The sequence below is a fragment of the Callospermophilus lateralis genome, chromosome 5, assembly GCF_048772815.1.
Source record: "Callospermophilus lateralis isolate mCalLat2 chromosome 5, mCalLat2.hap1, whole genome shotgun sequence".
NCBI lineage: Eukaryota > Metazoa > Chordata > Mammalia > Rodentia > Sciuridae > Callospermophilus > Callospermophilus lateralis.
Genome location: NC_135309.1, coordinates 17,009,313 through 17,031,101, shown reverse-complemented (window position 1 = coordinate 17,031,101; position 21,789 = coordinate 17,009,313). Strand labels below are relative to the sequence as shown.

Genomic DNA, 21,789 nt, shown 5'->3' with positions numbered 1-21,789 from the left:
CTAACCTGTCACCTGTGGTCAGCTGTCCCACCCCCACCAGTCCAGCTGAATAGCTGTGGTTCTCCCTTGCTACGCTTGCCCATGGCACCCACTGCACAGAGGATGCAGAGCATGTGTTCCCTGTGCCTGGGCAGAACAGAGGAGGAGGACGTGAGAGTGGCCTGAGCTTCATGGAGGTGGAAGTGTCCCTTCCCCCAGTGGATCCATCAGATAAAGCCCTGGAAGGGGAGAGGGGTGGCAGGAGGCAGTGTACTGCAGGGTAGGCCTCTCGTTGGGAAGCATGTGGCCAAGGGAAAGGAGGTTCCTACAGGAACATGTGTCTTCAGTCCATTCCACAAACCAGACACTTCTCAGTTGCTTGCAGCCCTGGAGGTGGTACCACCTGTCCTGTGGGTGGATGTGAGGATGCAGGCACAGAGCCCCCAGCCTTCTGCAGATGGTAAAGAGGCACACACACACACACACACACACACACACACACACACTCAGTGCACAAATGCACATACTGCTTGGATCGCAGAGGGTGTTCAGGGTTGGCTAACTCCATCCTTCCCCATGATGTGGCACGCCATCTAGACGGGCCAGTGTGTAACCTTACAACATGGTCCAGGTGGCCTGGAAGCTGAGTGATTGCCTGGAACAAGTGAGGCCAGCATGCCTTGCTGATGTACTAAGTTTGCTCAGTTGGATGAACCTAGGTGTCACGCAAAGGCAAAGAATCAAGATAGAACCAGGCACTAGTACTCTGCTCGGTGTCTCTTGTATGCTCCATGGACTAATGCCTAGGGACAGGCAGGAGACCTCCATCTGCAGGTGAGGAGATGGGGAGAGGGAAGTGGCTCCTCCCCAGGTCACCTGGGAGCTAGTGGCTGTTTTCTGGTGCCTGGACCAACACTCGGCCATTAAGGCAAGATGGCAGTAAATCACTGAGTTGATCTTAAAGCAGGAGACAAAAATTTTGGTCACCAGCTGGTGGTCCAGATCTACCAGCTGGTGGTCCAAGGGGTGGGCTGTAAATCTACACCCTCAGGCCCCCTCCCGAGGTGTGAGTACACGTTTTATAGGCTAAAACCATATTAAAGCGTAAGTGGCTGTTGCTCTGATTCAAAATCATAAACAAACGTCATGAGATCTAAAATCATAAGCAGAAAAGAGAGTGGGCCAAAATGTCCCTAGTTGTGTACAAGTTAAAGAATGGTTACTAACCTCTACACAATCAATCTCTGACAGGGTACACTGTCCAAGAAAAATGGGAACCAAAGAGAGAACACTTTACATTGTATAAGAATTGCCATTACGTGTTGCCAAACAGGCTCTGGGTACAGAGGTAGGGCTTTCCCTGGGAGAAGCATGTCCCGACTATGGATGTGGGAACCCCATGTTAGTATTCATTGGGCAGTAGGAATGAACCTCCTTGTAGGAGGTACAAATATGAGAAAAAAAAATACTTATTTTTTTCCTCAATTAGTCCTATTTGGTTGACACCTTTCCCCATATTTAATGACATCCAAAGGCTTAAATCACATCCAGTGAGATGCTCACTTCCTTCCTCCGTTTCCTCACTTTAAACAAGGAGGCCTGGAGAGGACATGGGGATGAGAGGACATGGAGGACCTGGGAGAAGGTGCCCACTTCTCATCTGTCTTCTCTACTCAGTCAAGCCCAATGGTGGTCATCAGCTCCTGTACAAATAGTAATGCATCTGGGGAACGAGATGCCAGGTGCTTCTGATGTTTTGGTGTGAAGCTGCTAGGTTGTATGCATGCTATGCCCCACCACGGTTTTTGGGTGGAGAAGCTGTACCATGTTTCCTAAAACATCTCCCACCTCCAAAGACCCCTCTAGTCTATCCTGTCTTCAGACCACACAGGCCATGGTGGGCGATATTCTCTGGGGTAGCACAGCTTGCTTAGGTTCCTCTGTGTAAGTCCTTCGGGAGGGATGTATGCGCCATGCTCAATTAGTCGCTACCCAACTCCTCTCTTTGAAATAACCAGAAAAGTCACTTCCTACCTATTGATACCTACACACATCAGGGTCATGGGGTTCCATCTTAGGGATGAAGGAAATGGGATTTCTAGACAGTGACTCACCCAAGGAACTTTTAGGTTTCAAAAAGGAATAATATAAAACCAGGGGAGAGGGGAGGAAGGTTGGGGATTGAGGACTTTTCACTTTTTCAAGCGATGGATGCAGACTGGTGGTTGGTTTTTGCTATTCTGTTCTGGAACCAGGACCTCACTGCCTACCATTGTGAGACTTCTCACCTGGAAGTGTTTGGAGCTCCTTCACATCAGCCCATGCACATGACTGCATTACTGCTCAGGCTGCAGAGGGCTCCTCCCCACCATGAGATTTCATTCACTGCCTGCAGGGTGGGTGCACAGGGCTGTGGAGCAACTTAGACACTAGCAATTACATGGAGGGTGATCTTGACCCGCCCCCAAGTTCTTTGCTCTGGGAACAAGTGGGGGACATGATGACATCTTGAGAAGGGGTATTTTTAAAGCACCACTTTGTAGGAGCTGTTTCTCTCTTTGGCTGTGCGGTAGAGGCAGGTTGATGTGGAAAGGTCTCTGTCTTCTGGAGTGACGGTGCTCTGTCATTGGGAGTACCCGGAGAGGTTTCCTCCTTTGGAATGAAGATGAGGCTAAATGTTAGCAAACTTGCACCACGTCTTCTTTGCTTTGTTGCTATAGAAATAGGTTGAAATGGCTTCAAGAAAAGAGCAGTATTCCAAGTCTGTAGGTACTGGGAACAAAACAGAAAATATGCCTGATATATTCTGGATTATAGTTATTCTTTTAATTGAATTTTTAAAGAAGAGAGGACGGTATCTACTGTTTTGGACCCTTATCTCATGTCAGGCACTAGGAAAATTCTATATTTTCCCCTTAACTTAAGCCTGATAAGACAGGTACCCTTGTTATTTCCATTTTACAGAGGAGAGGAACGAGACGCAGAGAAACACATTTGCTTGTCAAGCAGACTGTGTATCACAGATCTCCATGCAGATCCAGGCTTTGATTCCAGAGCTTACTCTGTTGTTTTTTTTCCAAATAAATTTTATTGTGGCTATTTAAGGTATTCAACATGCTGCTAGGTGATAAATGTAAATAGCAGGTCACTCCAGTGAGACAAACTAACATGACTACCATAGTATTACCCATTTTTTTTTTTTTTTTTGGTTGTTGCTGATTTGGGGACATGAGAAGCTAAAATATAATCATTTAGCAGGAATCCAAAAACAGTGCAGTGTTATTACCTGTTGCCCTCGAGTTGTACATTAGATTCTAGACTCATTTGTCCTAGTTATCTGCTACCGTGCAAGCTCTAACCTCCATTGCCTAGTTTCCTCTCCACCCCCCACTCCTGCTGCCCCTGGTAACTAATGTTTTATTCTCTATCTGTGTATCTGACTCTCTTTAAAATCTCTCCCATCAGTGAGATCGTGTAATATATCTTTTGATTTTTTGTGGTACCTGTCTGGTTTTATTTAGAATGTCATCCAGGCTCGTCTATGTGGAGGCAAATGTCAAGATCTCCTTCAAGGCTGGGTCATACTCCATGATATACATATGCTTTGGTGTCTTGCCCATCCACCCCCTGGTGGACACTCAGTCTGATTCATAACTTAGCTATTGCAAATAGCACTTAGTGAACTCAGGAAGGCAGCCATCTTTATGGGTGGTGTTTCTATCTCCTTTATGAATCTGCCCAGAGGAGACACTGCTTGGTCATATGGTCCTTCCAGTTTTGATTCCTTTAGGAACCACCATACTGTTTTCCATAAGGGCAGCACCAGCCTCCATCTCCACAAACTGTGCACTGGGATTCCCTTCCTCACATCCTCCCAACACCCATTATCCCTTGACCTTTGACAATAGCATCCTAATAGCCAGGCTTTGTGGTTTTGATTGGCATTTCTGTGATGATGAATGATGATGAGCAACTTCTCACCATTGGCTGTTATTAGGTATTCTCTGGAAAAATGTCTGTTTGTATTCTTGGCTCATTTTTTAATCAGGTTATTTGCTTTTTCTACTATTGAATCAGGTGAGTCCTTTATACATTTTGGATATTAACCTCTTATCAGATATATGGTTGCCAATATTTTTTCCCACTCCACGGGTTACTGTTTAATGTTTTTTTATTGCTTTGCCAAATATTGTCAGTCACAACTCACACTAACTACTGACAGGAACTAACTTTTATCTGATATTAATATTATACATTTCAACATAGAGAAGAATCATGAAACTTTCAAGGACCCATGACTCAGATAAATATTAATATTTTGCCATTCCTGCTTTAGACACTTGTTAAAGTAAAAATCTCACATGCAATTAAAATCTCCTTTGATCTCTCACCTATTCCATCTTTTTTTGTACTGGGGGTGGAACCAAGGGGTGCTCTACCAGTAAACCACATACCACCCAACCTTTATGCTTATATTATATTTATAGACAGGGTTTCACCTAGTTGCTGAGGCTGGCCTCAAACTTGCAACCCTCCTTCCTCAGCCTCCCCAGTTGCTGGGATAATAGGTGTATGCCACCATGCTGGGCTCTGTCCAGGTTTTCATGTATTTACCAGATGTGTAGACTTTCACATCATGTTTTAAAATATAGTTTTTGCAACACTCCTGTGAGGGGAGGTATTCTCTTTCTCATTTTATTGAATCGAACTCTAAGGCTTGAGTGACAGACCAAAGATCACACTGCCTGGATTGGCAGAGGGAGGACTGGATTTTGAGGCCATGGATTCTTCTTTGATGTTCTGAGATATTTTGAATCTTCTCCCTCCCTTGACTGCTAGATTACTTGAGAGTTTAGGTATTTTTCGTATTAGAATTTGGAATGCAGATAGGGAGGATGGTTTGAATAGCTGGTGCTTTATTCATGTCCAAAAGCACTGTAAAAATTTTCCCTTTCCTTGTGTTCCTCCCACCCTCATGAACTACGTTCTCAAACCCCACCTCCTCATACGGTTAAGTTGGAGGTTAGGACTTCAACTGAATTGGGGAGTGATACAGACATTCAGACCACAGCAATGCATTTTATAAGTCTTATGATAAAAAACAGAAGTGGCAGTCTCACGGACAGGGTTAGTAAAAATATCTCTCATTATTATTGAACCGGAAGGAGCGTTGAGTTTTGGCAAGTGACAGGATCTGATCAATGCTGTCTGACACTTACACTTGAGCAGGGTGTCCTCTCTTCTTTTTTTCCTGTGTGCCACTGTAATCTGCCCCATCAGGTCTTGGAGCACAGTGAGAAGCAGCTGAATGGTGACCAGGTCAGGGACTGATGCCGAGGTCAGAGGCCAGTGACCCAGCAGGAGTGGGGATGTCAGGAAAAGTCAAGAAAACTGTCCTCCTGCAGCAGATGCCTCGGGCCTGGGTTGGCTCCTGTCAAAGAGTGTGGGGATCCCTCCCTGTCTTGCTTAATCCCAGCGCAGCAGGTGGAGATGGTAGTCAGTGCTTCCCTTTCAAGATCACTGGGGATCTGTTTCTGGAAGCACCAGGATAGTGCCAGCATTATGTAATCGCAGGCACACAGTTGGTGCTGGTTGAACATGAGTCTGGGAACCTGAGTGTGGATGCTGAGGGAAGAGCCAGCAGATTCCCGGGGCCAGGAGTGGGCCGAAGCTGTTGAGAACCTGGAACCCCTCATGGTGTGCACACGTAACTGAGTTCCCTGGGTCACAGCAGGCAAAGTCCTTGGACCCAGGAAGTCAAGGGACCCTGTATAGAGTCCCTTTCACAGAGACACAGATGTGGGCACCAGCATTGGGTATGGACTGCCAGTTCCCTGACATAGTCCTGATTTCTGGTGGCTTTGGTGGACTTGGCCATCAAGTCAGTTCAGATACGTGCAACTAAGGTAACCTCAACTAGATTTGTGCTCTTCCTCCATCAAAATGCCTGAACAGTTTCAAGGGCTGGCTTTGAATTCACAGAAACTTGGACTCAAGCGCTGGCTGCGTGATCTTGGCCTGCTACATCAACCGACTTGGATTTCAACATCATTTATAGAGCAGGAATGATTTTACTTAGCTCACAGAGCTGTCCTGTGGATTCAGTGACATAACGCAGGCACAACACTTAGCATACAGCTTTGCTGGCTTCAAGCCATCAGTGAAGGGTGGCTAGTAATGCTGTTTCAAAGATGCAGCTACATCTAGCTGGTGGCAGGGGGGTGGAATTGCCACCAAAGGGGGTGGCTGTGTAGTGAATGCAGGAGAATGTTACTTCTGCAGTCAGAGCCTTGTGTTTAAATTTCAAGCCATGTGACCCTCAGCAAGTTGCTTAATCTCTGTGCCTTTCTATCTTCATTTGCAAAACTGAAATGATCATACAACTTTTATAGAATTGTTGTGAGGATGAATTTATAACTGGAAAAAACAAAACAAAAACCTTTACCAGAATTCCTAGCACACAGCAAGCACTTAGTATAACTGCAGTTGCTAATTAATTGTTTTCAATAGTAATTGACAAATAGAGTCAACTGAAAATAAAATGTGGTGCTTCATGAAGAGCTTCCCTCATTGAAAGTACCCAGTTGGAAAGTATTTGGAAAGTGGAGTCTTTGGAGGCTTCGGATGTTAAAGATGATGGGAACATTGTACCCACCAAACTCCCTTCCCACTGAGACAAAAACTGTGATGTCATGGAGGCTTATGTTCAAATCCTGACACTCTCAGTCACTAGCTGTGTGATCCTGTGCAAGTCATTTAACTTCTCTGGGCCTCAGGTAGGCCACTTTCTTGTAAATGGAACCAAAATATATGGTCGTTATGAAGATTAGAAGGCTTCTATATGAAGTGTCTGGGATGTCAGTTTATTCCAAACCTTATGCTCTTCCCCTCCCTCCCTAACTTCCTGATTTCCCTCTCCCGGTCCTCTTCTTTTTCCCTCTTCCCTCCCACTTTCTGTCACTCAAAGGAGAAGCCACAATGAGCCTCCTTTGCTTTAGCACTTCCTTTAGGTCCCTGCCTTCGAGCTGGCTGGTGACTGTGAGGGTTGACCTTGCGTTGTAAGGTGTTTGGGGGCTTCCACGTGTGTCTGTTGAGAACACTTTCTGGTGACGATCTGTGAGCCCAGCAGTGACAGTGTGCTGATGCGTCACTCGCCTGGTGCTTTTGACTTACTAAGATGCCAAATGCCACTGCCCGGCTGTGCCCCAATCACTTGCGAGCCCAGCAGACTCACCGTGGCCATCAGTGCTGCCTCTTTTGTGAGAGGACTTTGTGCGTGTGGATTTCTGCTGATTGAATCGTTGATATTCCCATGAAGGGAAGAATCCTTTAAAATTCTTGTCTCTCTACCTGTCCCTGAACTTAGCTGTTTTTTAATGACTGAGTTGAACAAATTCAAATTTAGACACCATTTGCTGCTGCTAGAACTGTCCATATTATTTGGGCTGTTTGCCAAAATACCTGAGACTTCCTGTGCCCCTGCAGCAGCAGTTGAAATCACTCACCTGGCCCCCAGGCCAGCAGGTAACAGGTGAGGGAGGAGCAGAGGCTGGTGGGTGGGCAGCTCCTGTTCTCTCTGAGGAGCGCTGCTGCCCCTAGCCCCTGACCATGGTGGCCAAAGGAATGAGGACGCTGACCAGCATCACTGAGGCTCCTCGTTCGGCAACAGGAAGGGATTTACATCTTAAATGAGAATTCATACCCCATTTGAATCAAATGTATGATATGTCAAGATCATTGTATTGTCTTGAGCAGCTAATAAAAAAAAACATAAAAAAAAATATCTGTGTCCTTCCCTGGTGTATCTTTAGATGTTGCTTTGAGTTGTTGGCAACCAATCAGACTGATTTCAAAGACAAGGGCTTCCAGACTTTGTAACAAAGGCCTCAGGCAGTTTGCAGTGATAAACAGAGAGAACCAAAGCAAAGCAAAGCAAAACAAAAATGCCGGCAACAAACCTGTAAGAGTAAATGAGAGAACTGTTTCTTTGTTTTCTCTTTGCAGACTGGTATAGGGGATACCTCATAAAGCATAAAATGTTACAGGTAAGGTCACTTTCTTTCCCTTTGGGACAGTGCTGCATGTCTTCAGCCACCACCCCACCTGGGCAGCTCTCGCCCAGCCTGGCTCCTCAGCAAGCTGAGCCTGTCCCTCCTCGCTGCCCAGTGCTCTCTGACCTCCCTCTGGCCCCTATACCTTGGCCCCGGGGCCTCTCCTGGTCTCTGGTGCCACCCCTCCTTGCAGCCTTCTCTGGTGCTACTTGCATTTGAATTGCACTCTCCCTTCCCATTAGTCCCTGTGGGATGGTGCCATTTCTATTTGACATCTGTTTTCTATTGCTGTCCTTTAGAGTTTGGGACATTCCTTTGTCCTCCTCTGCATGATGTAGAAAGGGCAGGCTGGGTCTCCCTTTGAGGCTTCTCTTACTCCTGCCTCACCTGACTCCATCCTCTCATCTCCTCGAGAGCAGGTACCTGCCTTGCCCATTACGTTTTCTCTCCTGGAGTCTAGCAACAGTGACCAGGTGACCCAGTGTGCATTCTGCTTGGTTTTACTGAGGACTTTCTGAGCAATTGATAAGTTTCTCTTGTTAGCTGAGCTTATGCAGCAAGAGCACAATAGAGGCTCCTTTCTTCTTCCCGACATGCTGAGCTGGGAGGCCCCATCCTACTCTACTCTCCCAAAGAACAACAAAGCAAAACCAGGGAAGAGGTCTCAGATCCAGCCAGCCCACAGGACTGTTAGCTCAGGGCCAGCTGTTCCTGAAATTGGGCAGGTCGGGAAGAAGCAGAGGGTCTCTTCTCATTGAAGGCAGTGGCTCCGATGGCTTTTCTGCCAAGACTGCCATCTTCTCCCCTGAGAGTGTGAGCATCCAGGATGGGGTTGGAGCACCCTTTGGGACCAAGGGGTTTTGTGGAATCTAAAACAACTAGACCTAAACATATGGATCTAGAATCCACCCCTGCTCGGACGCTGAGAAGATTCCTTTAAGGTTTTATGGTTTTAAAAGTCAGTCACTGGCTTTTGACAAAAGCTATGAAGACCTTGGTGACTCTCGGGGGATATGTCCTTTCATTTCATTTGATTTTTGTCTCCAACAGGGCATCTTTCCCAAGTCTTTCATCCACATCAAGGAAGTGACTGTCGAGAAAAGAAGGTACCTGCTGCTCTTCGCCATGCTTGACCCTCCCTGGCTCGTGGCTGCCGCTGTCCTGTTGTCTTTGCGACTGACTTGGCAGATGTGCAGGATGCACAGCTCGGCTCTTTTGGTGCCTCTGTCTGTGCCTCTTTTCCTGGCTTCCTGGGAGAGCTAATCTGAATTGCTTGGGTTCGGATCTGATTCTAGGGGGGATTAGTCAGTCTGGAGGAGCCGACTTTTCCTTGGCAGTTGCTTTAGAATCTTATTGAAATGGACTAATCTTGCATATTGAGCACACGAGGAGCCCACCCTGCTGAAGGGGGACAATGGAAGGAAGTCCCTTCTTGTATTTGCATAATGTAATTGGCATGGCTGTTGCCTGTGATGTCAAGAAGGCTCTCAGCAGCTGTAGCTTAATGTACATCTACCCACATCTTATTAAAACCTGGATCCCAATTTCATGCCACTCTCTTTCTCACCCTAAATAGAAATACTGAGAACATCATTCCTGCAGAAATTCCTCTGGCGCAAGAAGTGACAACGACACTTTGGGAATGGGGGAGCATCTGGAGACAGCTCTATGTGGTAAGACTCAACCCTGCTGCCCGGGACAGGAGCTTCTTGTGACTTTCGTTTTATTTTAAGTTTAGCATTTAGCTTTGAGTGGGCCGGCCAAGGTGGCTTTGTGATGTAGCAGAGCACACACTACCATGTATGAGGGCATCACGGGCCCAGAAGGGTTAAGCAGCTTTCTCGAAGCTAGACAGCTAAGCTAGTGACAGATTTTTAATAAGTGGGTCCTGGTGTGAGCCTTATGGTTTTTGTTTTGTGGTGCTGGGGATGGAACCCAGGACCTCGGGTGTGTTGGCCAGGGCTCTACCAAGGAGATACACATCCAGTCCCTAGCATTTTAAACTAGTTCAAAAGTTGTTGAATTCAGGTTTGCATATAAATCATCTTGATATCTATAAAAAGATAAAGCTTCTTCTGATGGGGCTTAGCGATCTACATGTTTATCAACTCAGGGCATCAGATTTGGTATTCTCCTAACAGTGCCTTGGGAACCAGTGCTCTCATATATTAATTAACTGATGGCTATTGTCCCAAGATCTATGAAGAAGCTTCGACCCTGAAAAAACAAAGAGCACATCATGCGTGTGTTTTCCCTGTTTTGAAGCAAATCTAATTTAAAATCTTTCTTTGATGCTCCACAGCTCCTAATGAGAGCAATTAGCTATGCAGGCTCTTAAGCTGAATGAAAACAGTCAGTGGAGGCTGCTGCATGTTCCTTGCTGCACTGGGCACACCTTGCTGGCGTGTGTGGCCATTTGTAGGCTACCTGAAATGGTCTTACATGCTGATACCCACATGGACATTTCAGAATGCTATGATTGGCCCACCAATACTATAAGCTTCCTAAATGTCCTCAGGAAAATTTAGTGAGTGTAGTCCATTTTTTCATTACCATCATGAAGTACCTGAGGGAAGATACTTTATTTAGAAAATAGGTCTAATATGGCTCTTAGTGCATGTCCTTGGGGGTGACCTTCTTGCTTCCAGAGTCCCAGGTGGGCACAGAGTATCTACATGGCAAGAAATAGGGCATGGGCGTGTATAGGTTTCTGTCTGGGTTTTCTCTCTCTTCTTTAAAAGCCACCCAGATTCAATCATGGGGACTCCATCTTAATGGCCTTCTCTTATCCTAATCACTTCCCAAAGGCTCCACCTCTAAACCCTACAGTCAGGTGAAATTTCCACCTCTCAGCATCTTACAATGAGGATTAAATTTTAATACTTGAAACCTTTGAGGGACACTGATCATATTCTAGCAGGGGATGAAGGGTCTGCTTGCAGCTAAAATGATTTCCTGTTTGTCTCCACTTCCTCTTTCAAAACATCCATACACCTGTACCATGGAGGCTTGGCACTTTCCACTAAGAAATATTTGACCAGCTGGTCCATCATGCCTTTCACTCCAGGGAAGAACTCCTTTAACCTCTATTGTTTCAGTACCACCTCCATGGTTTGTGCCATCCCTGCACGCCACCTGTGTCGTATTTACTTCAGACCCAGATTGGATCCCTTTTTTGGTAGATAGTTTAGATGACTTATTTAGATAATTAGATAATTTACATAAAGAACTCAGTAGTGTGCTGCACCATCCCAACCCTAGCTGGGGGCCTGCCATGCCATATTCAGTGGGTGCTGCCCCTAGAGTTGGCAGAAACTTAATGTGTTTAAAGGCCCATGAGTTTTCCCTCACTTCAGATGCCAGCCCCAAGGCTGTCACATTTCTGTCAGACTTGGCTGCAATTCAGGGACTCCTGATTCTTGTCCCTGCCTGGGTGCCTGCTGCAGTCCGGCTGCAGCAGAATAAGCGGGGGGGGGTGACGAATGACTTGTGTACGTTGATGCAGCAGGAGTAGGAGCCGTTTATTGTAGGATCTGATCGATATTTATACATTTTACACAGCTTATCTAATTAGCATAAAATAGATACAACAGTCAACCAATCAGGAATCTCTACACTTAATGGCTCGCTTTTGTTACTTCACAAACCACTCCCTCTGGCATTTTGCCAGGCACCATGCAGACTTGTTTACAGACTCTTTAACATTTCTCTGGCAAAATACCAGGTGCCATCCTGACTTGTTTACGGACCTTAACAGGTGCCCTCCCTGCCCCACCTAGGCCCCACAATCCTTAAAACATCTCCCAGATCTCAGGGAACTGCTCTGCCCATGATGGCAATTTCATTATAAGAGAGATAATTCAGGAAGAGCCAAATGGAAGAGAAATGTAGGGCAAGGAACATGGGTCACATAGCTTCCTTGTTCTCTCTGGGTGCATCACCATCCCACCACCTGGAAGCTCCTCGAACTGGTGGGGTATGGATCAAAGTCGCACTACGTGGTCAGAATTCATCAAGTCACTGGCCACTGGTGATTGAAATCTAGCCCCAGCCATTCCATCCAAGTAAGGGTGACCGGGAGGAAGGAGAGTAGGGCTGAAAGTACGACTCTCGGATCCTTTATATATCCTGCAGCTATCGAGGGGGCCACCCAAAGTTGTTCCATTAGAATAAACTCAGGTAGCCTTTGACAATAAAGAAGTGTTCCTGTCACTCTGCCTCCTTTGAGGGTATTTGGAGCATAGCACCAGGCACCAGGGACAAAGACCAAATGTGTGTGGATTTTATTGTGCCACGTGCTCTTTCTCTAGTAGAAAGCCCAAAGGGTCTGGCATGATTGGAAAAACATCATTCAGATACATTCAGGGAAAGCGAGACAGGGCTGCTAGGTGCTTACTGCAGTGCCCAAGGAAGCTCTGAGCGCCAGGCCTTCTCTCTCTGTTAAAAAAAGAAAGTAACGAACTGTAAGGGGTATGAGACATCTTGCCATGGAACTGCATCCTCTTCCCTGCCCCTGTAGACAGAAGGAGGGCAGGGAGAGTGGAGGAGAGTCACCGGGTGGGCCAGTGTCATCTGGGGCTGTATTTTGCACCACCCAAAGCCGTCATGCATCCTGCAGGTCCACACACACACTCCGCTTCAGGGAGTACTGCCATCTCACTGCCTTAAGGACCTGAGCTCTGGGACCTCCCTATAGCAGACTCCCCTGGCATTTCTGTTGAACAAGCCACCTTTGTCAATGAGTCAGAAGTCACCCTTTCTTTAACTAGGAAGTTATTGGGGTTGTGACTTCTGCTGTTGAGAACCCCACAGGTCTGGGGAGCAAATATGTGCACAGCTGAGCTCACCATCCTATCCTCAGTTGCTGGCTGGGGCTGGAGCAGGTCAGAGCCGGGCCCCGAATAGCTGCCCGACCTTGGCACTGCTCACCAAGTGCCCTCAGCACAGGTCATTAAGGATCGTTTCCTTGTTTCCTGTCCTAGACCAGCAAAAAGGAGCGCTTCCTGCAAGTGCAGTCCATGATGTACGACCTGATGGAGTGGAGGTCCCAGCTCCTCTCGGGGACGCTGCCCAAGGACGAGCTGAAGGAGCTGAAGCAGAAAGTCACGTCCAAGATCGACTATGGCAACAAGTAACCTCTTGTGCCCCAGAAAAGCCACTTTCCTCCTGGCCACCCTCCTTCTTCTCTCTCCCTCCTGAGAAGCTTGGTTTCATTTTTAGATGCCTGTTTGCCACTTTCTATTTGGGAGATGGCGGCTACCAAGGGCCCTGCCTGTGTGCCTTTGTTATCACCCCCCCCCGCCCCCCCGGGGACCCAGGGACATGCAGGCAGAGCCGGCTTGCTTACGCGGGGCTTATTAGCAGGCGGGAGAGATTTAGGACACTCATTTAACCTAGTTCCGAGGGATCGGGAGCAAAGTCACCGCTGGTCGCTTTCAGCTTCGTTGTCATTTTATCCCTGCATTTACAAAACGCTCCTTTAAATCCCAGTGTGAGACTTGAAGCCTCTTCTCACATCCTAAATTATCCAAGCCACATGCCACCAACTAACTCACAGGCACAGTGACAAAAGTATTTTCCAGAAAGGGGAAGGCAAGCAGGCATTGGTTGGCCTTTGAATGAAGTTACGGAGAAAGCAAAATAGAGAAAACAAAGTAATTCTTTGAGGCAGGGTGACCACTACTAATAATAGCTGGGACATTATTGTCATACTTGATCTGAGTTTATTTTGCACAGGGTTTTGTATTAAGTGTTTTCCATGTGTTGTCTCATTTAATTCTTATTTAATTCTCATTTAATTCTTCCAATGACTCGACGGGGCATGTGGTTTGATTATCCCAGGGTCTGGGATGAGGAAATGGAGGCTCTCAGTTAAGTGACTTGTGAAGAGTTCCACAGCTAGTAAATGGCAGAACCAGAATGCAGACATGGGCAGTCTGTCCAGAGTTGCTGGGCCTGGCCACTCTGCCACGTGGATGGCGTTTGAGAACTAGGGCTCCCTGCCTCCTGTTTCCCGATTGCCCTCCAAGCTCCTGCTCATGTGTTCAGTCATTCAAACAGCAAGCACGTGGGGAGCACTTATGGTCGGGCTGATCTCCTGTGAGATGTTGGGGCTGCAGAAACTAAAGTCCCTACCCACTAAGAGATCACTAGCCACTTAGGAGTAAGCTGTGAGTTGACATGAACTGTGCCAAGTTTGATGGCTTTGGAAGCAAGGGAGCTCTTACTACCACTTGGAGAGGGAAGTCAAGGGAGGCTACCTAGAGGAGACGGCCCCTAAGGGGTGGTTGGCTAAGAAGGAGAGTGTCCGGCACGTCAGGAGGCTGCAGGGTGGGCCAGGAGCCTAGAAAACTGGGCTGAGGGGAGGTCGGGAAGCCCACGCAATGGGAATGCCAGGAGATTGCCCCAGCAGCCAGGCTTTCTTGCCCTTGCTGTGTGCCCTAGGGAGAGGAGCCAAAGAAGAAAGTCAATAAGTCCAACTTAGAGCACTTCCCACACCAGGACACAGTCCCTCCATGGTCCCCTGTTGGCTTCTGGCAAGCGTGTTCAGATCTGCTTATAAGGCACGTCATCCCCAAGTGACAGGAAGGATTTGCCATGTAGCAGCTGCTGCTGGCGATGTGGCGGCATCTTTAGAGGAGCACAGTTGCAGCTAGGAGTCAGGGTCACATCTGTGACCTTCAGATGCTATTTCCTCCATCAGGACTCCCGACAAGCAGGACCAGGGAGGAAGGACATGGCCGATACTCATAGGAAGCCCTCCCCAATTTCCTGCCCTCAGGTGCAGCTGTGCCAGGTGCGCCTAACCCTTGGCACCTGGGCAGCAGTCACTTCCCTCAAACTCTGCCTCTTTGCTGCCCCAGGGGACTCCTCTGAGACCCTGACTGTCTAACTCACCCCTATAGCCTGTGCCTGGGTCAGGGTCTGCAACAGTGGGTGTGCACGGAGCGGTACCCAAATGGGTGGTGAGGAGGAAGGGGAAGGAGAGGCTGCCTTAACCCAGGCCTTCCTCCTCGCCACCTCCCTGCTCAGCCCTGAGCTTTCAGTTCCAGTCAGCGTCCTCTGGGGAAGTGAGAGATGCCCTGCCACTGAGGTTGGGGGCCCCACCAAAGGGCCCCTTGCTTCTGCTTCTCTTCCCTGTCCACTCAGCTGCAAGTGAGATGAACTGGACACATTACCATTGGCCTGGCATATTGGGGCCTCAGAGCTTCACTATGGGATGTGAAACCCTGGAGGCCCAGAGTCTGGGCAGAGCTGCAGCGGTAGTCAGAGGAGCCCTGGAGCAGGTTCAGCTCAGCCCTGAGCTGAGTCTTGGAGGAGAGGTTAGGGTCAGCCTGTTCTCTCCTTCTTGTGTTCCTTCACTCAGCACACTTTTGTTGCACACCTGGTAGGGCCCAAGGGGACAGAGGTATACAAAATATGGCCTCTATTTTTAAGGACAACAGCTATTAGGAGAGCAAGCAGGGAGAGCTGGTGATAACTTACTGGGTGTTCTCCGCACACCAGGTGCTAGCTTTTAAGTACTTTCCATCTATTAGCTCAGTTCCTTAGTACCATGACTTTACGAGGCTGTCATTAGTATTCTCCCTATTTCTCAGAGAAAGGGAAAGAAGCTCACAGAATGATTGGGAGCTTTGGCCCAAGAGGCAGTGGGATTTGAACAAGGGAGCACAGCTACAGAGTTCGGGGCGCAGCCCAATGTGGCTCTGTGAGTCCGTGAAGGGAGGTGCTTCAAGAAGGCAGGGAGCATGGACGAAAGGCCCGAGGAGGCAGGGCGAGGGCGACACTGCCTGGAATCTGACTGGAGAAATGGTGCAGAGAGAGAGAGAAAGTGGGGGAGACAGAGGCAAGTAGACAGGGCCTGGACACTTGAGGACCGAGGGCCAAGTGTTGAACTTTGGACCTGCTCTGAGTGCAAGAAGGAGCCACAGCAAGAGCCACTCTGTTTTCTTTACCTTTTTTAATTTTCAAAATGCTTAAAGTGGGAGCTTCTTTCTCACCCTCATCTTGGATTCATTTGATCACTTTCCTGAACAGAGAAGAGCCACAGGGCGACTTCCTGAAGAGAACATGTCAAACTGCTCCCTCCCCACACCAACAGCTGCTGAGCCCAGGGGGGTGGTGGCTGTTGAAGAACAGCCTCTCCTGACCTCCGCCCCAGCGATGCTGTCAATCTTGCCACTTGACTGTTATAGCTTCCAAAATTCCAGGCGAGGCTGGTAATGGACAGACTCTTTGGTATCCAAGGAGTGAGGAATCCTCAAATGACTTCTCCAAATCCCAAGATAGCCGGATCCTGGGAGGATGTTTTATTCATGCATTTTAGAACCAAATCCACTTTGATAAATTTTGAAGAGAAAGAGCTAGAGAGATCTGGGCATTAAATTATGTATCGGCTCTGCTCCATCTTTTCCGAGGTCACAGGCACCTCTGCTCAGCATGAGCGGCATGCGATTGTCCCCCGTGAGCATCCTGTGTGGGAGCGTGGCCCTGCAGCATTCTGAGTCACATCTCGTTGGGAATTAATTTCCTAATGAGGGTGGACAAATGGACGCTCCTTTGCTCCCTTCCACTTGCATTTTGATGAGATGAGAGATGTGCTTCTCAATTTGATTCTCAAATAAGAGATGAAGACCTGGTCTCCTTCATTTGTCCTTGCTGCCCTTCTGGAGTCTGGTACCAGGTGGAGGTGCCCGAGCGGGACCACTGTTACATTCCCAGCACCTCTGTGAGCCACCTCCCCTACCTGTACATGTGGGCAGCTAGGGTTCTGCCACTCAATGCCAAGTGCAAGAGCAGCTTCAAGTTAAGGCTGCCGTAACCCAACTGCCCTCCCAACCCAACCCATAACTGCTCCTGGGCTCCTCCTATCCAGGAAGGATCTTCAGAAGTTAGGAGTGCAAACCGCATGCTGGTCTTCACTAGCTCTGTGACCTTGAGCAAACTAATCAGCCCTCCCCACCCCGCCCCATCCCCAGTCTGGATGTTACAGCATTGCCAGGAGGATTAAAAGCGTTGTCACATGTAAAATATTTAACGTATGCGAACTTATCCTAACTGCTTTGTGAGTGTTTGCTGTCAGCATTGCTGATGCCAATCAGAATGAGACATGCTGCTGAGACAGATCAATATCTAACAAGCTTGTGGCCTGCAAGTCCAGCGGCTGAAGAGCAGCCATGGGTGACAATCAATATATCTGAGATTGCTTTCTCCCATGGCTATTTTCAAATTTTTATTGAATACTATTTGAGAATGTGTGTTTGTGATTGTGTGTGTGTGTGTGAGTGTGTGTGTGTGTGTGTTTATAAACAGTAAGCACGTGGAGATAAGCACATTTGTCTTATCCTGCCTTTGTCCCCTCCTGTCTTCCCAGCCCTGACCCCCCCCCCTCTCTCTCACAGGTGACCCTTATTGGTCATGTGCTCCTTTTTTGTCCAGATCTTTCCCTGTTCCCTATTACTTTTATACACATACCCATGTGACACATCCGGCCTGTTTTTTTTTTTGTTGTTGTTTTATTGTTTGATTTTTTTCCACATAAAATACACTGCCATCTTTCTGTATCTTTTTTTCCCTCTGATACATTTATGTCATTAAACACATCAAAATTACATCATCCTTTTAAGCCCTAGGTCTTCCATCACAGATCAGCCATTTCTCTTTTGAGATACACACACACACACACACTTTAACACTTTGCTGATGTAAACTGTGCTGCGACACACACCCCTGTTCTTCCTGCTGTGACATCACAGGAAACACCACATTGGAGCACTGTATGGTGTGCCCTGTCCTGAGAGAGGGGTTCAGCACAGATCTGCCCCCCAAGCTGTGTCCCAGGCCATCTGTGTGCAGCGTGTCTCTGTGACCATGAGGTCCTCAACCGCTTGAGCTTCCTACTAAACACTCCTCACTAGTATCCCACAGGCCTCCCCGATCTCTGTTCATCTCCAGGTTTTGCTTTTCAGAATCCTTGAGCTCGATCTGATTGTCAGAGATGAGGATGGGAACATCTTGGACCCTGATAACACCAGTGTCATCAGCCTATTCCACGCTCATGAAGAAGCAACTGATAAAATCACAGAGCGCATCAAGGAGGAAATGGTGAGCTTTGCTAAAGAGGCTTTGGCCAGTGAGGCAGGCATTTAACACACCATAAACTTAAAATAATAGGCTAATTAACCAGACTGTGTATTATTCAAGGGGCCATCTGTCCTATGACCTGAAATGATCAGTAATCACACACACTTTATTGTGTTTTTGTACTCAGATCTGTAATTCATTCAGCATGCATCCCAAAGGTAGTTAATTGCCAGGCAAGATTCCTAATCTCTTGGAGTTTTTGAATTCTAGAAAAAAGACCAAAGAGGTAGTAAAAAAGTAAATAAATAAATGAAAAATCAATTCCAGATGGTGATACATTTCTAAAAGGCAATCAACCAGGGTTTTGTGAATCAGGAGCTACTTTAGAAGGGCTGGTCAGGAAAGGCCTCTGTTGAGAGTAAACTCTGAACAGGAGCCTAAGGGATATGCAGGCACTGCCTGGGAAGGCCTGTGGGCTAGGCAGAGGGAGCAGCAAGTGCAAAGGTCCTGAGGCAAAATTGAGTTCTGCATGTTTGAGGAATAGAAAGCCCAATAGATGGGGCAGTGATTTGGAGAGGTGGGTGGCAAGATCTGGTTCTTGAAGGAACTGAGTTCCTGACATTAGGAGTCACTAGGCTTGGTCCTAGTATGATGACAAGCCAAGAAGACATTTCAAGGAGGGGTAAAAATATAATTTACACTTTAAATGTATGTATTATTTGAAAGCAAGTTTACTTTCATTTTTTTAAGATATAATTTGCACATAGTAAAATTTACTCATTTTAAGCTATACTTTAATGAATCTTAGTAATATAAGCTGCTGACTCATCTCCAGCACATACAGAACACGTAGAACAACTTATAGAACATTTCCATGGCCCCCAATGTTTCTTGTACTTCCTCCTCATCTCATGAATTTGGGGAGTTTCAGTGTCGGCGTCCTGTGTTAGACTTCTTTCAGCTCAGCATAATGTTTTGGAGGCTCAGGTTATTGTGCATATTAATGTGTTGGCCCTTTTCATTGTCAATTGATATACTACTGGCCAGTTGTGTGTGTGTGTGTGTATAATTGTGTGTGTGTGTGTGTGTGTGTGTGTGTGTGTGTATAATTTTAATGCTGCTAAGAACATTTGCAAACAAATCTTTGCATGAACATGTTTTCATTCCTTTTGGGCAATACTTCACAGTGGGATTCCTGGACCATATGATAAGTGTATGTGCAACTTTTCAAAAAGTTTCCCAAAACAACTGTATAATTTTGCACCCCCACCCCCAGCAGCATATCAGCGTTCCAGTTGCTCTACAGTCTTTCCAACATGCAGTGTTGTCAGTTTTTCACTGCAGTTATCCTAGCTATTGTGTAGTGATAGCTTTACAGGATTTTTATGATGATTTTAATTCTCATTTCCTTGCTGGCCCCTGAGGTTGAGCATCTCTTAATGTGCTTACTGGCCTTTTCCATTTGTACCTTCTTTTGTGAAGTGACTGTTCAAATACTTTACCCATTTAAATTGGGTTGTTTGTCTCATTAATCAAAATTGTCAAATTATTTGTATGTTCTATGTATAGTTTCTTTTTCTGCGGCGGGGTGGTGGTGGTGGTGGTGATACCAGGGATTGAACTCAGGGGCACTGAACCACTGAGCCACATCCCCAGTCCTATTTTGTATTTTATTAGAGACAGGGTCTCCCTGAGTTACTTAGTGCCTTGCCATTGCTGACCCCAGCTTTGAACTCGCGATCCTCCTGTCTCAGCCTTCCGAACAGCTGGGATTACAGGCATGTGCCACCATGCCCAGTCTAGATATAGATTCTTTATGAGGTGTGTTTTACAGACTTCTTCCAGTCTGTGCCTCACCTTTTCATTTTAAAATGCACCTTTCAAAGAGCAAAAGATTGTGGTTCTGATAAAGTCCAGTAAGCATTTTTTTCCTTCATGAAGAAATAACTTCATGAAGAATATGGGGTCCATGATGGTGTTTCCCAGAATAGGAAGATTAAAGTCAATAGAGTCAAAGTGACTTCATTCAGACTGCAGAAATTTGACAGTAGAGCTGCATGTAGTGCTGAAATATTTAGGTTTAACCCTGACTGACTCCTAATATCCAGGACTGTTTCTGTTGTCTTAAGTGATGCTGAGCTAATATTTTCCATCTTTCTTCTTCCTTCCACCACGTAGTCAAAAGACCAGCCTGATTATGGAATGTACTCCAGGATCTCTTCTTCTCCCACCCACAGCCTCTATGTCTTTGTGAGGAACTTTGTGTGCAGAATTGGGGAAGATGCTGAACTCTTCATGTCTCTCTATGACCCCAACAAGCAAATGGTCATAAGGTAGGTACGCTCAGCATTGCCTGACCTCCGTGTGCGTGGGAGGTTGGAGTTTGGCAGAGCACCCAGCATCTCTTCTCCCCACCATCACTTGTGGAATAAATTCCCACATGGAGGAAAAGCAACCTGAGAATGTGGAAATCATTCCTTTGGAGAGCCTGGGGGTCAGATAAAAGTGTGACTTCCCACCAGACTTTTTCCACAGTGCAGTTATAGTTACAGGGTTTTGTCAGTAGGTTTTGATGACAAGAAAACAACCAGAAATTACAAGATTCACTTGTCACGTTGGATAGAGCAATACCTAGTTTTATAGGAGTTGAGAAGTGAATGAAGAAATCTCCAAATCCTCCTTAAGGTCTGTCCATGTGCACAACCTCACCTTTGTGTTTTCATTCTTCTTGACCTTAGGCTGTTGACCGTTCTTAAGCCTGAGTTTCACATTCACAAAATATGAGTGCTACCCTTTCTTTCTGGTTTTAATGAGAAAAGCCTGTAAAGCATGGGCCTGGCACATGCGCTCCAAGAGGCAGTGGTTATTATTATTGCTACTTTGATTAATTGCTCTGGGAATGGAGGAGGTGAGGGAACTTCTGGGTGCCTTCCTTAAAGAAGGGAAAACACCTCTGGGGATCACCAAGGAGGAGACTGTGGAGCACCACCAGCCCCCACAGTCAACCCCCTGACCTCTTCTGCGGTTCAGACAACCTTCCTCTTAGGGGACCACTGCCTGTCCCATGCCCTGGAGTTTAGGACCAGTGGTCACTGGTTGACATATTAAAACAGAGCTGAAGCATTATCTCTCTGTCTTCATGGGGAAAAAATGGAGACATGGACATCTTCCTAGCTTGGTTGTTGCCACATTGCAAGTGGCGGTGCTTCAATCAATCACCGCTTCCCTGAAGACATCTCAGAGGCGTGGAGTCATCTAAGAAGACTGAGCTGAGACCTGCAAATAATTGCATTTGGTCCTCATTACTCCCTGCCATCTGGATGAGAAAAGGAGGACCAAGGAAGCCCAGCGCCCACATAGAGGTCCACATAGTTATAAATGGCAGAGCCGAGATTTATACTCAGGTCTATCTGACTTCAAAGGCAAACCATTGTCTGTCACCAAGAAATGAGTTGCATCAAAAAGCATAAATGGTTTTCACCAGAGCTTCAGTACCACTGGAGTAGAGAGCTATGCTTGGTGGCTCACCCAGGACCCTGAAGTTACAGAGTCAGCCCAGTACACCTCAGTGCATATGACACTAAGAACAAGTTTTTCTGATCCCTCAGAACCCACCTTATAGTGGCTGGTGTCAAAGGTCCCTTGCGGTTCCCTGACAGTCACTCCCAAGGCTCCT

General features: G+C 46.9%; 1 protein-coding gene across 1 annotated transcript in view; it reads left to right on the top strand.

Annotated features, from left to right (window-relative positions):
* LOC143398987 (dedicator of cytokinesis protein 2) overlaps positions 1 to 21,789 on the top strand; it is a 401,674-nt gene that overhangs the window by 16,435 nt on the left and 363,450 nt on the right. The window contains exons 3-8 of the mRNA XM_076855686.2: positions 7,984 to 8,024; positions 9,081 to 9,136; positions 9,607 to 9,703; positions 13,013 to 13,161; positions 17,999 to 18,134; positions 20,292 to 20,446. Of these exons, the coding sequence (XP_076711801.2) occupies positions 7,984 to 8,024; positions 9,081 to 9,136; positions 9,607 to 9,703; positions 13,013 to 13,161; positions 17,999 to 18,134; positions 20,292 to 20,446 (634 nt within the window). The remainder of the gene's footprint in view (positions 1 to 7,983; positions 8,025 to 9,080; positions 9,137 to 9,606; positions 9,704 to 13,012; positions 13,162 to 17,998; positions 18,135 to 20,291; positions 20,447 to 21,789) is intronic.